The sequence below is a fragment of the Rhamphochromis longiceps genome, linkage group LG9, assembly GCF_057381845.1.
Source record: "Rhamphochromis longiceps isolate RC_006_pf linkage group LG9, R_longiceps_female_GT1.1, whole genome shotgun sequence".
Lineage (NCBI taxonomy): Eukaryota > Metazoa > Chordata > Actinopteri > Cichliformes > Cichlidae > Rhamphochromis > Rhamphochromis longiceps.
Window position 1 is genome coordinate 18,569,010 of NC_140565.1, and position 14,775 is coordinate 18,583,784.

Below are 14,775 nucleotides of genomic sequence, written 5' to 3' on the forward strand. Positions count from 1 at the left end.
ATGTTCTTTGATTTCTCCAGTGCCTTCAACACTATTCTTCCCTCGGTTCTGAAGGACAAGCTGGAGAACTCTGGAGTGGACCATCACCTCACTACCTGGATCCTGGACTACCTCACCGACCGACCACAGTATGTGAGGACTCAGGGCTGTGTGTCGGACAGGGTCGTCTGCAGTACGGGGGCCCCACAGGGAACGGTTCTGGCTCCGTTCCTCTTCACCATCTACACTGCAGACTTCCACCCAGTGCTTCCTGCAGAAGTTCTCTGATGACTCTGCAATAGTCGGCCTCATCACTGATGGGGACGACAAGGAGTACAGAGGACTGACTCAAGACTTTGTGGACTGGTGCCAGCTGAACTACCTCCAGATCAACGCCAGTAAAACCAAGGAGCTGGTGGTAGACTTCCGCAGGCACAAGCATTCTCCACTGCAACCACTGAACATCCAGGGTATGGACATTGAGGCTGTGGACAGCTACAGGTACCTTGGTGTTCATCTGAACAACAGACTGGACTGGACTCATAACTCAGACGCCCTCTACAGGAAAGGGCAGAGCAGGCTGTACCTGCTGCGGAGACTCAGGTCGTTTGGGGTGGAGGGCCCACTCCTGAAGACCTTCGATGACTCTGTGGTGGCTTCTGCTATCTTTTATGGTGTGGTCTGCTGGGGCGGCAGCATCTCTGCTGGGGACAGGAAGAGACTGAACAGGGTGATCCGAAGGGCCAGCTCTGTTCTAGGATGCCCTCTGGACCCAGTGGAGGTGGTGAGTGACAGGAGAATGGCGGCTAAGCTGTCATCCCTGATGGACAACATCTCCCACCCCATGCAGCAGACTGTGACAGCACTGAGCAGCTCCTTCAGTGGGAGACTGCGGCACCCACGGTGTGGGACGGAGAGATTTCGCAGGTCTTTCCTCCCCACTGCTGTCAGACTCCACAACAAAGACTTTAACTGAACAAACACACACATCCACACATGTGCAATAACACTAAGTGCAATAATCTTTTCTGGCATCGTTGTATTTTTACTCAGTTGTATATAGCATTCGTATTCTATTTTTATCTTATTGTATATTTTTATTCTATTTTATTCTACTGTATATAGTATATTATTTTATTCTATTCTGTACAGCTGTGTACTGTATTTATTCTTATTGTATTCTAATTTTTGCGTCATAACTTTTGCACTGTCCACTTCCTGCTGTGACAAAACAAATTTCCCACGTGTGGGACTAATAAAGGTTATCTTATCTTATCTTATCTTATCTTATCTCAAGTAAACAGCTAGACAGTTGAAACGTGGGCACAGTCGGGTGTTCCAATAGGACAGTGATCCCAAACAGACATTACAACTGGTTTTGAAATGGCTCATTACTCGAAACAGATGGGGTGTTCCCTGGTCATGCACACATGAAAAGGAGACTTGATACTGCTGCGTTGCAAACCTTAATCCGAAACTACACCTGCTGACATGACTGTCTGGCAATATGGAAAATCTGCTTGAAAAAGGTATTACCTTTGGTCTCAAAACAAAGATAGGAAGGTAGAAAGGCAAGCCCTGAGCTTAGAATGAGACAGATTGTGTGCTATAACTGCCTGTAGTGTGTGTTTACAGCTTTAGTTGGTGCTAATTTTTTTCTGGTTGCTATACAAATGTAGTGAAATCTTGGTTTGCATTTCCAGGAAAGTTTCTGACTCATTCCTGGTGGGTACTGCTGTCTGATTGGGCTGCCCTCTGTCAAAGATTCTGCTCATGCCTTTTATGGACAGAAATTCTAGGAGGATGGATGGTGTTGGATTCTGGATCTCATCTCTGCTTTTTTGAAGATGACTGTGATTCTCTTGGCTTTATCAGGGAGTGACTTCCATCTCACACTGGGGTGGCTTGCAGCTGAGTGAGAAGCATCTGGGATGAGAATTAGAACCATAGCTTCAGACTAATTCTGAAGCTGTGGTTCTCAGCTGGAAAATGGGGCCTTACCCACTCTGGGTCAGGGATGAGTTGCTGACCCAAGTAGAGAAGTTCAAGTATCTCAGGGTCTTGTTCACAAGTGATGGACAGACAGATTGGTTTTGTATCAGTAGTGATGCAGACACTATACTGGTATGTTGTGGTAAAAAGAGAGCTGAGTGAGAAAGTGAAGCTGTCGATTTACAAATCAGTCTACACTCTGGTCACGAGCTGTGGTAGTGATTGAAAGAATAAGAAGGTGGATACCAGCAACGGAAATGAGTTTCCTCCAAAGGGTGTCTGGGCTTACCTGTAGAGATATGGTGAGGAGCTTGGCCAATCAGGAGGGGCTCTGAGTAGAACTGCTACTCCTTCTCAAGGGTGAGGAAGAGCACCTGAGGTGGTACAAGCATCTGACCAGGGTGCTTCCTGGACACCTCCTACGTTAGGTATATTAGCCATAAACTACCAAGAGGAGGCCCCAGGCCAGACACAGACAGAGATGACATCACTGGGCTGCTTGTGTTTATTGTGTGCCCATTTCATTGATTTACAAGCCCAGTAGGTTTCATCATATAAATCCAGCACAAATAATGTTTACTTAAAATGACTGAAATTTCAGGGATACCAGAGCGAAAGGATGGTAAATAAACTTTTAAGTATTAATGTGGATTGTGCTCTGGATAAAAGCACCAATTTGCACTAAAGAAAAGTACAGATTTGCAACTGTGCAATAATACTAACAATAACCTGCCTTTTCTTCTTTAGATGACATTTATTACTTAACTAATAATGCTCTGAGAAGAAATTAATTTTCCTATAATTATTATTTTGCTATTATGATTATTTCTTATGGTTGAAATATCAGGAGGGTTAAATATGTCATCAGGATGAGTGTTAAATATAAATTAAAAGATGGGAGTACAAAACACCAAATAGGGAGATTTTGTGTAAATATCAGAGGGAAAAACAGAGTTCATGACAAACAAACGGGATAATGAATAACACCATGTTTTCACCTTACCCCATGTTTTCAATTATTCTGTTTTTCTGTTTTCTTTCCTGTCTGGAGCTGGTGTTAACAAGTGATCCAAGACACAGCGTGGTTGTCAAACAATGAAGAGATGTACTCTTTGGTGAATACTCAACAGCTACTGAAAACTCCTAGTCTGACCTAGGGCAATGTATTTTTCTTCCAGGTAAAAGAAGACCTCCTCAGCTGCTCGGATGTCAGAATTCTCACTTTGTATTCTCATTGTACATCTGTAGAATGTCAGAAACATTCATAAAAACTCTGTCCTGTGTACTATATCAGAGGCTGAGAGAACTGGAATAAATTTTTTAACCTCCACAGGTCAATGGACCCTCTGGCAAGCCCATCAATATGACTCATGTTGTGCAGACAAGCTCTGTTCCAACCCACAAAGCATTGTTTTCAATTCTGGTCAAGATGCAAAGGTTCTCAACAACAACAAATGCATTCAAAATTGAATAGATGTATAAAAGTAGGATTTTGCATTTAATAGTACAGCTATGAAACATCACCTTAGATTAGAATATCTGGCTTACCTTGTTGTATGTTTCATACGTGGCTCTCTGGAGCAATAAAGCTGTATTTGATGTTGGCAAAGACTGTGATGGAATAAAATGTTGTATATACATTTGAAGCAAGCTGAGAAGAATCTATATGTGATGAAATTTTTAAAAAGAGTCTTGGATTAGACTTTATATCCATTTTAATGTTTAATGCATTAATATGATAGTAAAACATGCCCTATATTATCTGGCTAAATTAATTATGGGTTTAAATCCTCCTGGAATTTGCAAAAGCTGTGTGATTATATTATTAGGATATCAAATTATCATTTGCGAAGTCTGTTAATTATCACCCTGTCTGCGGATCACATCCACGTCCCATCTCGAGTGTGAGAGCTTCTACAGCTGGAATATGAAAATAATTTACACCTGTAGTCGTGTTAAGAGGTGAATCACATCAACTTTGATTTTTGAGAGCATCTGTGTTTAATGACAGGATAACATAGATGCTGTTAAGATTTAATTTATTCAGTATGTCAGCAATGCAACAGCCTTTCAGAGTTTTTGAGAGATGCCTTGAAACACTGCAGATGCTAGAAAGAGAAATTGCTTCAGGGTGTTTGTGGAAACTTTCAAAACATCAAATGAGAGTGGTCTGTAACCAAACTGCACATCACATGGGTCATGACAAACAAGATGCCGACAAGAGACAGACATTTGTTGATCGCCTGTGATTTACAGTGCATGCATCTCCTAAGCAGGTCTCAGGTCCCTCTACTAAAATGGTTTCAGGACTTTTGTTATCAGTGTTGGTAAGATTAGAGGGGAGGGCAAAATACAGTTGTGGTTAGAAATGTATCTCAACTCGCCATAGGCTTGAATTTCATGGCAGGTTTCAGCTTTTAGTTTGAATTTATTTATGATTTTCTCTAATCCACACTGATCAAAATATACATACAGGCTCAAATATATACATACATCCCATCTGATATTTTGCTAAATGTCCCTTAACAAGTTGCACCTCGACCAGATGCTTTTGATAGCTTTTAACCAACTTCTGGTCTAATTCTGGTTTTATATTCGACTGCTCTTGTTAGTAGAATTGGTAAATTTCATTTATATTAGTTGATTTCCTGGTACCCTTTTAAGCATATTCCACAAATTTTCAATAGGAGGTTGAGATTGGGGTTTTGGAAAGTCCACTCCAAAAGCTTAATTTTAGCCGGCTTTATCCATTCCAAAACCAGTTCTGAAGTGTGTTTGGGATCATTGTCCTGTTGGAACACCCAACAATATCCAGGTTTCAACCATCTAGCTGCTGAACTGATGTGAAGTTGAAGAATTTAGAGACAGTGCCCGTCCTTCATTATTTTATTCATTTTGTGCAATGTACCAGAGCCGAGAGCATGATGCTAACACCACCGAGTTTGACATTTGGTACAGTGCTTGTAAGTTTGAAAGCCTCTTGCTACTGTGGCTCAATCTTTGTCTCATCTAAGCATAAAACACTTCTCTAGAAGACATTTGTCCTGTCTGTGTATGCAACTGCAAATTTCAGTCATGCTTGATCACTAATGAGAAGTTAGCACAACTTATTACAACTTATTAAAAGGTTTAAGTGAATGTATTTATTGTGTATATATTTGAGCCTGTATGTCTACTACTGACCCAGTTTGAATGAGAAAAAATTCAAAATAAATTCAAACTTGTCCACTCAATTCTTGTTGTTTAAAGCTATCAAATATGTATGCTGTGGAATAATTTCACCCTGGAAAAAGAACAGTTCACAGAAATCATTAAAAGACCAACATTATTTTGACATTCATGGCCATGATGAATGTATGTAAAATTCTGACTATAACTATAACACCGCAAGTTTCACTACTATAAAGAAAAATAGATGGATCCCTGCCACGTATGACCACTGGGGCTTGTTAGAAACATGATGCCACTATCTTCAAAGGCCAGGGAATATCAACTTTCAACAAACCCTTGCTTCAATACATTAATCTTACCCTTTTCATTATAAATAAACTTTAACTTTTTTGTCACTGTCTGAATGTAAGTCTACTTTCTATACAGTTAAAAGACACACTGTTTGTCTCAGGTCGATTTATTCTTATTACTTTTTAAGGTGTTTATTTATTTTTTTGCAGCTGCTGATAATTTATGGTCCCTCGGGATTCTTTTGACCCTTTAGTGGCGTATTTATTTTAAATGAATGAAAATGTTATTATGTTATATTATGATTATGTGATATACGAATATTTTACTTTAAGTTAGTTGAAATATTTCCTCCAAGGTAACTTGTGTTAATGTAAAATAAAATAGAGCTTTAATTCTTCAGTGTATCAGTTTTCCTACACCGTTGCTTCAAGTAAACGCACCCGGTCCTGACCTGCACAGGAAGTGGAGTGACGCTGGCGCGGTAGTTGAAAACAGACGTTGTTGACATGACGCTGGCGAACAACAGCTCAGCAGATGTACAAACCTCGGTCGAAGCTTTTACTTAACTTTAACACAGGAGAACTTATCATAACTTGACACCGAGCATGGATTTATCTTCCATTATAAGGAAAATGGGTGCGTTGAACTGTTAGCTAGGAAAATACCGCGCAAGAAGCTGACTATAGCTTACTTTAACTAATGATGACAAAACCCGTTAGCCGCTAACAATAGCAGCTCCCTCTCAACTTTTATATGTGGCTGTCATTGTTTGGAATAACAGCACTTAAATTATCATGAAACTGTTTAACTTTGTAAAGGAACCCCGAGTCAGGGAACCTTAGCTGCCTTTGCTAACTCTGCTCCAATTTTTCCCCTGTTTAATATTTTTGATTTCTCATAACTTTCAGGTCACTCTCTGGTGGAGATAAGAGCGCGAGCATTGAAGAGCATCTTATGCAAGCTGGATCTTTCCCTGATTTCCGTCCATGATATTGTCCAGGAGAAGATGCTGTTTGTGTATCTTCTGGAGTGGTTCAATTTCCCCGAGGTGCCAATGAAGGAAGAGGCCCTTGAATTGCTTTTAACCTTATCAAAGGTAGATAAGAAGTATACTGATAATAGATGCAACGCAAGGTGAATAAATCAAGAATTGTAGGTAGAGAAGAGCAGTCTGCCAGATGGCAAATTACACTCGTGAACTTTAAATGTAATTTTGGCCTTAGCTTCAGTATTTTTTTCTTTTTCCAAAAGCTAACCAGGCTTAAAATGCATAATTAATGAAGGATTTACTTTTGTTCTGATTTTCACCGCATGATTCCAAAACCTTATGTCACCTGTATAAAATTTACACAATATCAAACCAAGACATATAATTTCCAGTTTTCTGATTATGCACTATTGTGTCTTGGAGCATCCAAGTGCAGCCCAGATGCTGCGAGACGTTGGGGCGGTGGACTTTCTCACCCAACTGTCTCCTAACGTGGAGCCCAGCCTGCGAGCTGTCATTGATGGAACCCTGGACCAGCTGTTCCACCTACCAGAACTCCTCCCCAGTCGCGTAGTTGTCTATTCACATGGACCACGTAGTACATCTTCAAAAGGTGTTCAATGTTAGGCCAATTATTTGTTTAACTTTAGCATCTGTCATTCATAAAATACTAAATTTTCACAATATGATATTAGAGGCAGTTTGGTTGAAATGGTCTATATTACCAAACTGCTTTAAACTTTCTTGTACGGAGATATTATCCCAGCTACAAGTCTCGTGTCTCTGTTGTTTCAGCTCAAGAGGATTTGCCTAAAATGGGTTATTTCCACAAGAGCATGCCAAATAATATGGATATACCGCCTCACAAGATAGCAGGTACCTTTTGCTTGAAAAAAATCTTTCTCTAATGTTTTATGCATGATATTTTTGTTTCCTTAAAGGACTCATGCTTTATCCCTCTGTGTTATATAGAGCACGAATCTGTGAGATGTCTGAAGTTTTCTGTGTTTCCATGGCTGACTTTGACAAACACAGACAGGCACATACTTTCTTCCAATGAGAAGTAAGAGACAAATGCATGTCTTTAAGTAGTAGCATATTACACTTTTCACCCAGTTTAATTGTATTATAATTAGCTTTGTTTTTCAACCATTTCTGAATTCAAACCTGTTTTTATTTGATGCCCAGTTCTATACATTGCATAGTATTTGTGTTGTTCTTTACTGCTGAAATTCTTTGTATTAATCAACTCCACAAGCGTGTGAGACTAAAAATAACTCTGTTGTGGTTCTTTTGAAACAGTTCCTTGGGGAGCAGCAATCCCAACCTAGTGCGAACGACTTGTGAACTTCTGTGTGATGTCATTATGCAAGACTTTCCTGCTGAGATCTTTCTGCAAAGGCCGGGCATTGTAAAGGTATTGAATCTGGGTGTTTTTTCACTGTTATTGTGTACACATGTCTATTGTCTCTACATTTATGCTGGGGGGTTTGTAGTTTTTTTGTTTGTTTGTTTTGTTTTGTTTTTTTTTTTAACAAAGAGAATGTTCACACTCGACCAGAAAGAGACAATGCTGTAGTGATTGCAATTTCCATTATTTAATTATCAGGGCATTAGAAGAGCTCTCACTGTTTTTATTTTATAGACTCTATGATTTTTAGCAACCATCATGTGTAGTGCTTATGTTCAGAAACGATCTCTGTACTGAATACAAACGCTGCTCTCGCTTGGTTTGAAAATGCTTTATTCACTGTCGGTTTCCTAAGAAATGAAGTTGAAGATGCCAATCAAAAAATCAGAGTCTGGTTTTATTTTCTAGCCAAATGGTATTCACATTGATTAGATGCAGTGCGCTGTTTTGAGTGGCTAGCGTGACCAGCTCATAGCGGATTTATAGGATGGTCACTCCAACCACTGTCAAAATAATAACCTGTCAAATGGTGTCCTTGAACAAAGCATCCATTTATAATTCTGCGTCCCTGATCTTGTAGGAGGCTGTGAGGCTCCCGAAGGCTTACTTTGGTTGAGCAGGTACTAGATTGCTGCTAGGATGTAGTTTTGTCATGATGTACCTCTTGCAAGGTGTGAAAGTCCTTGGTAGAACATTTTGCTTCTTCCCTCAAAGGCCTCCTTGAGCAGCAGAGTTTCTGTATAACAGGACGCTGTCAGGCACAGCCTTTGAACAGTTGTCGCCCTCGATGGCCCTTGCTGGCTTCTGCTGGCAGCTGATCCATGGGGTCGTAATACTCAAGTCTGCAATGAGTTTCCACTTTGTACAGCTATACATACTCCGTCTCCATTTCTTTTAAAGCGAGCAACACCGTGTGATGTATCTCCCCACTGTCATCTTGGTAACAAAGCACATCAGTTCTGTGAGCTCTTTTGTTTCACTGGCATAAAAAGAGTTTTGGGGGAGACATCATTTTGCCCTGATGAGCCACAGTGAACATTACTATTTTGCTAATAAAGTGGTGCATTAAATTACATCGGTCTCACGGTAGCATTAACATACTGTCACCCAGCAGTGTCATCACCAAAAAAGAAACGATTACAGAAAAGTACTTCTTGTGGCTTTACTTGGTCCTCTTTCGAGCTACTGCAGCCATTAAGCAAAATTAAAAGGCTTGAATTTAGATACATGACATCATTAGCTTCAGAGGGCAGGGAATCTGAACTCTGAACAAATTGCTGCTTCAATAATTCAATTCCATTTGCCCTTTTTATCCAGTGAACTTTATTACGGCTTTTCTGTCAGTCTTGACTTTAAGTCTGGTATACAGTGTGTTTGTCTCGGCGTAGCTTTGTAAATTGACTAATATGCAGTTTTTACACATTTGCAATAAACCTTTATTGGATATTACAAGGTGTTCATCCACTGAACACCTTAGCAGTAATGTAATCTGTTATGCCGTTAATGTCCCGTTCCATTTGCAGAGCCTTCTGTCCCTATTGAGGCTGGGTCCAGGTAAAGAGGAGTCAGGCTACATCTACTTGTCGGCTCTTTCCTGTCTCCGGCAGCTTTGTGTGGGATTAAGAAGGCGGCTGCGCTTTCATCAAGACCCAAGCTTCTACTCTGCGAAACAAGGTAGCGTGCCCTTTTTACTTGTTTTTAAATAATGATATCAGTATCTTCCACTGTCATCTATGTGGTGATTTTTCAGCTATTTTTGCATGCTTATATAAGTAAATCACTACCTGGTATCTATCACCTCTGTTAATCAGCTGTATTTTTCTTGTAACTCAAGTCTAAAACTGATCTAGAACATATTGCTTCCACAACGTGAATTCCTAATTTTTATATTCACAAATCAATGTCTAACAAATATCAAAGCATTTAACTTATTTGTTTTATTTATTTGTGGGTGCGTAGATCCAGTTTCTCAGAACTCGTCCTTCTCCTACACCCAGGAGGTTCTGGGGACCCAGCGTTCGGGGGCCTCCTCTCCTGGGTCCGAGTGCTCTCCCCGGCCTTCTTTAGTGGGACGCACAAGCCAGAGAGCCAGAGGAGATGGTCAAGATGGAGACGCAGCTTCTAATAGGTACGCGTATGAAATCGACATGACTGTATGTTTGAAATATATACTTAAAAAAAAACCAATAAAAATGTGTCTCTTTTTGTGTATCTTTTCTTGTTTAAGGTATTGTTTGCATAGATGTTAGTAATCATATTGGCTCCTAGAGTAGAGACTCCCTTTAGCTTTTTGTCACACTTCTGAGGCGTGCGTGGTATTACGTTAGTCATTCTACTTTGCTTGTAGAAATGATATTCTTGACGTGATTCAACATTTTCGATTCTTTTCATTAGGCTTAAGAAGTGAGTCTTACATTTCTTTGAGAATTTGTGCACAGTAGGGTTTTCTGTGGCTTTGATAATGACAAAATCACTAGTGACGCCAGCAGCCCACACAAGACGATAAAGCAGTATGAAAGAAAAGAAAGACTGTGAAGGATGTTCTTCTAAATATGAAAACACTAGGAGCCCTCTAGCGGCCGGTCTGTAGTGTTTAAAAATCAGGTTTGATTCATGTGATGGCATATTCATTTTTATGTTCCATCCCTATACAGCGGATACGTCACTCCTTGCATTTGAATGGTCCAAGAACAGATCACAAATTTACAGTTGTCTTTTCGTCTGTGTGCAATTCATCCAGTGGCAGCTCACACAGAAGTGGAGGAGCAGTCCAGGCCCCCAGACAGATGGCCCATTCACCTGCAGATGTGGCCCATGTGGAGCTTCCTGATCTGGGTGTAGAAGATGTGTTGGAGTTGCAGTTACGGCAGCTCACTTTGGCTCAGTTTACTGTTGCCTCTATGGAGTGTGCCATACCACTGCTTAAGACAGGTAAGTGTCAGTATGCTTGTCTTTTTCAAATGATCTTATTTGGTCAAATATGAGTGGTAAAACTATTTTTTAAGCCATTAATCAATAATCTCAGTCTCAATTGTTTGTTTGTTTTAATTTTTTGAACTTAAGATTCCCTCACCTGTTTCTCTACATTGACTGGATTCTCTCCATTGTTATTTGATCACGTCAAAACATTTCTTCCGCTCTTGCTTTGTTTTCTCTCTCACTCTGCTGTTTCTCAGAAGGTTTGCATGCTTTCCATCGCGTTCTGGAGCTGCTGTGTGACGCTGTCCTCCTGCTTGGGGACAGCGTTTGTGAGCTGGTCTGGGACGATCGCAGCCTGGCGGGGATGGAGCTGGCAAGTCAACACAACTCATGACAGCCTCTTATGTAGATGAATAGACACTTCAGTGAAAAGGGGAACTGACTTGGCCACCAGACAATTTGCCACAGGCATACGGTACTCGACTGTCAAGGAGAACTGCGGGCACGTGATTGAGCGTTATGTGTTATATAAAGGTTACAGAGGCTTTCTGCTGGTTATAAAGAACTTCTTGCATACATGCAAACTTCCCATCTGTACCCTTGGGTTTATCCCAGCACAGAATTGCAGGGCTAGTAAATGTCTTCATTTATTACATGCATAAAGTCCGCACAATAGATTGTGTTAAACAGGTGTATTTTTTTTTACCATGCAGAATCATTTGTTATCTTGCATGGCTGTTTTAAAGGGTATGTTCCTCTGCAGGGGGATTTACACACTTGTCAAGTCCAGGCCCCTGTGGCCCTCTGCTGTTTAATACATGCCCAGAGCCTTGCAGCCTGAGAACTATTTTGTCATCTTTATGTGGAGAGCAGCTTTTGTGTGCCAAACCTCTAGGTTTTTCCTGTGGGAATGGACCAAACTGTTCATGCCCGCCTCAGCAATGCAGAGGGCATGTACTGCCCCCTGCTGGTGTTCATCTTCCATTGAACAATTTTTACACCCAGAACAAAGTGGCTGAGAATAGATTGTTCCAATTTATTCATACAGAGATAGGGTGGATCTGTATCTCGTCCCAAAATAACCCTGAAATCTGATTACATTCAATTCCTAACCCCTGGAACGAACAATTTTTCTCTTGGCTCGCAGCCAGAAGCTGTGTCTTGAGTGTGTGTGAACATTCACACAGTGCGAGTACATGTGCACGTATTGGTGCGTTTGTGTGGCAGTGTGTGTGTTTGTCTACATTTTTGCTTGTGTTTATTTTAGAAAGAGAAGCTGCAAACCTGCATGGAGCTACTGGGGGATATACTGAGCTATCACCACAGCTGTTCAGTGGATATTCCCAACAATTCTCAGGTTCACCATAGAATAGCCTACATAGGCGCTGCCATATTTACCATTAAACTCCTACAGACCATCCTCCCACCCGAGAAGGTGTGTGTGCTTGTGTGACAGAATCACTTTGATTCAGTTACTGTTTTCCATTTGAAAGTTAATCATTCTATGAACATCACACAGGCTAGTGACAATCTCCCAGAAAACACTGCAACAGCTCTTTTCCACTTATGCTTGGACACATCATTGGGAAGTTTGTTACCCAGCATGCAAGAGACAGCAGTGGCCTACTTGGAGCAGGTGAACTCGGACAGCCATGAAATCTACAGGAGGGTGACCCGAGCTGCCCTCTGGATGGAATCCACTTGCATCTTTCTCAGGGAAGCACAAGCGGAGGTATAATCACCACATCAAATACAAATACTAGGCATCCTTTATACGTATATATATATGGATACACTACACACTGATCAGGCATAACAATATGACAACTGACAGGTGACGTGAGTAAACGTGATTATCTCAAAGGTGATGTATTAGAAGCAGGAAAAATGGGCAAGCGTAGGGATTTGAGTGTAAGGATCAAATTGTGATGGCTAGGCAACACGTCAGAGCATCTCCAAAACTGTAGCTATATATGTCTGTCTGCAGTGGTCAGTGTCTATCAAAAGTCGTCCAACGAAGAATAGTGCTGAACCAGGGACAAGGTCATGGGTGGCCACGGCTCATTGATGCACGTGGGGAGCAAAGGCTGGAGCAATTCAAGAAGATTGGCTGGTTTGATGAATCACATTTTCTTTCCCGTCACATGGCTGGCCGGGTGCATCTTAGGATGTGCCTGGGGAACACCTGGCACCAGAATACACTATGAGAAGAAGGCAAGCCGATGGAGGCAGTGTCATGGTTTGGGCAGTATACTGCTACGAAAACCTCGTGTCCTGGCAACCATGTGGAAGTTACTTCTAAATGCACCACCTACCTCAGGTCCAGACAACGTATAGCCTTTCGTGAAAATGGTGTTACCCCATATTCCCATAGGCCTCTTTCTGCAGGATGGTGCGCCCTGTTACAAAACAAAAACGGTTCGGGAATAGTTTTAGAAACACAACAACACGTTCGAGGTGTTGACTTGACCTAAAAATTGTGCAGATGCCAATCAAACCTCTGTGGGATGTGCTAGACAAAGACATCTGATCCATGGAAGTGGATCAGACCTGGTGCCAGATTCCACAACACACCTTCAGAGGTCTAGCGGAGTCCATGCCTCAATGGGTCAGAGCCGTTTTAGCAGCAAAATGGGGACCAATACAGTGTTAGGCAGGTGGTCATAATGTTATCCCTGAACAAAGTATATGATTATATATGACTATAGTGAAGTCTTTTCAGACTGTATCTCATCACTACTTGACTGTTAATTAAACATTGTATTTTTTTTTCTCAAGGGGGAGAAGAATTGGCTGGAGTTAGTGGAGCTGGCAGACCAAGCCATAGATGGCCTTCCATTTCACCAGCACTTGCCTATCATCAAAGAATGTGTTCACATTTGCTCTTATCTGTAAGACATCAGATCTGAAGTCAGTCATAGTAATGACTTTTTTTTTTTGCTAACGAAGTTAGTTAAAATCCATTTGATTATCTTCTTATAGGTGGAAGTTTGAACAGCCCAGTCCCCTCCTCCAAACGGAGAGCCAGAAACTCCTCCTCAAGCTGCTGGCCCATCCTTTACTGCCCGTCAAGACAGAAACATATGAATGCACTTTAAACCTGGTCAAGGTTAGAGCAAGCCATCTTATATAGACAGTCATTGTTTGGATGAGTGCGGAGGGTCATGGTTAAAATATATGAGTGTGATATAGCCTTAATGTGAGCCTGTTTAGTGGGGCACCCATATGTAAATAAGTGGGATGAAGATGGATGAGTCACAGCTCTTTGACAGGCCACTATAAAAAACCCACTTGACATTTGAAATCAGTCTTTCTTTTCATTTTGCCAATTACTGACTAGAGTGAGTTTCTACATTTAAAGTGAATTGAAACTCTTATATGCGAGCACAAGTGAGAATAGTGAGAATTTATGATGTGCTCTGGTGTGATTACATATACCCCTAGGACTGCCTTGGCATCCAGAATGCGACACGTCAGGAACCAGGGGCATGTGCTGGAGTTAGCTTCCTCCTCCACCACAGGGTGCTCTATGAAATAAGCACCTTTGGACTCCAAGATTCGGCACAAAAGGTAAATGTACTACTTATCAGAGGTGTGGACTCGAGTCACATGACTTGGACTCGAGTCAGACTCGAGTCATTAATTTTATGACTTTAGACTTGACTTGAAAAAATGTTCTAAGACTTGTGACTTGACTTGGACTTTTACACCAATGACTTGGGACTTGAATTGGACTTGAACCGGTTTACTTGAAAAGACTTGATATTTTACCCCAAATATAAAATTTAACATGCATATTATATAGAGATTGAAAATGTGACGTCATTCACGGGTAGAACCGCAAAGGATTCTGGGAACTCGTGGCAAGCGGTACTAGCGCACGCAGGCTTTCAATTAAAATCAGTTACACAGCGATAAAAAGAAACACAAAAATGTCAAGAAGCTGTTGTATCATTAACTGCAATAGCCGGTCACATGACAGCCACGGGAAGCCGACGGGTAAAGAGATCGGTTGTTATCGGAT

General features: G+C 41.1%; 1 protein-coding gene across 2 annotated transcripts in view; it reads left to right on the forward strand.

Moving 5' to 3' along the window:
• Positions 1-5,926: 5,926 nt before the first annotated feature.
• Positions 5,927-14,775, forward strand: part of rttn (rotatin) — a 37,106-nt gene continuing 28,257 nt past the window's right edge. The window contains exons 1-15 of one of the 2 annotated variants that reach the window (XM_085418604.1): positions 5,927-6,069; positions 6,342-6,529; positions 6,845-7,034; positions 7,217-7,297; positions 7,394-7,484; positions 7,724-7,838; positions 9,356-9,506; positions 9,792-9,960; positions 10,573-10,763; positions 11,009-11,128; positions 12,023-12,186; positions 12,271-12,483; positions 13,530-13,642; positions 13,734-13,860; positions 14,196-14,321. In XM_085418604.1, coding sequence (XP_085274730.1) covers positions 6,039-6,069; positions 6,342-6,529; positions 6,845-7,034; positions 7,217-7,297; positions 7,394-7,484; positions 7,724-7,838; positions 9,356-9,506; positions 9,792-9,960; positions 10,573-10,763; positions 11,009-11,128; positions 12,023-12,186; positions 12,271-12,483; positions 13,530-13,642; positions 13,734-13,860; positions 14,196-14,321 — 2,070 coding nt within the window. In that variant the 5' untranslated portion in view covers positions 5,927-6,038. The remainder of the gene's footprint in view (positions 6,070-6,341; positions 6,530-6,844; positions 7,035-7,216; positions 7,298-7,393; positions 7,485-7,723; positions 7,839-9,355; positions 9,507-9,791; positions 9,961-10,572; positions 10,764-11,008; positions 11,129-12,022; positions 12,187-12,270; positions 12,484-13,529; positions 13,643-13,733; positions 13,861-14,195; positions 14,322-14,775) is intronic. The other variant, XM_085418605.1, reaches the window with a different exon arrangement.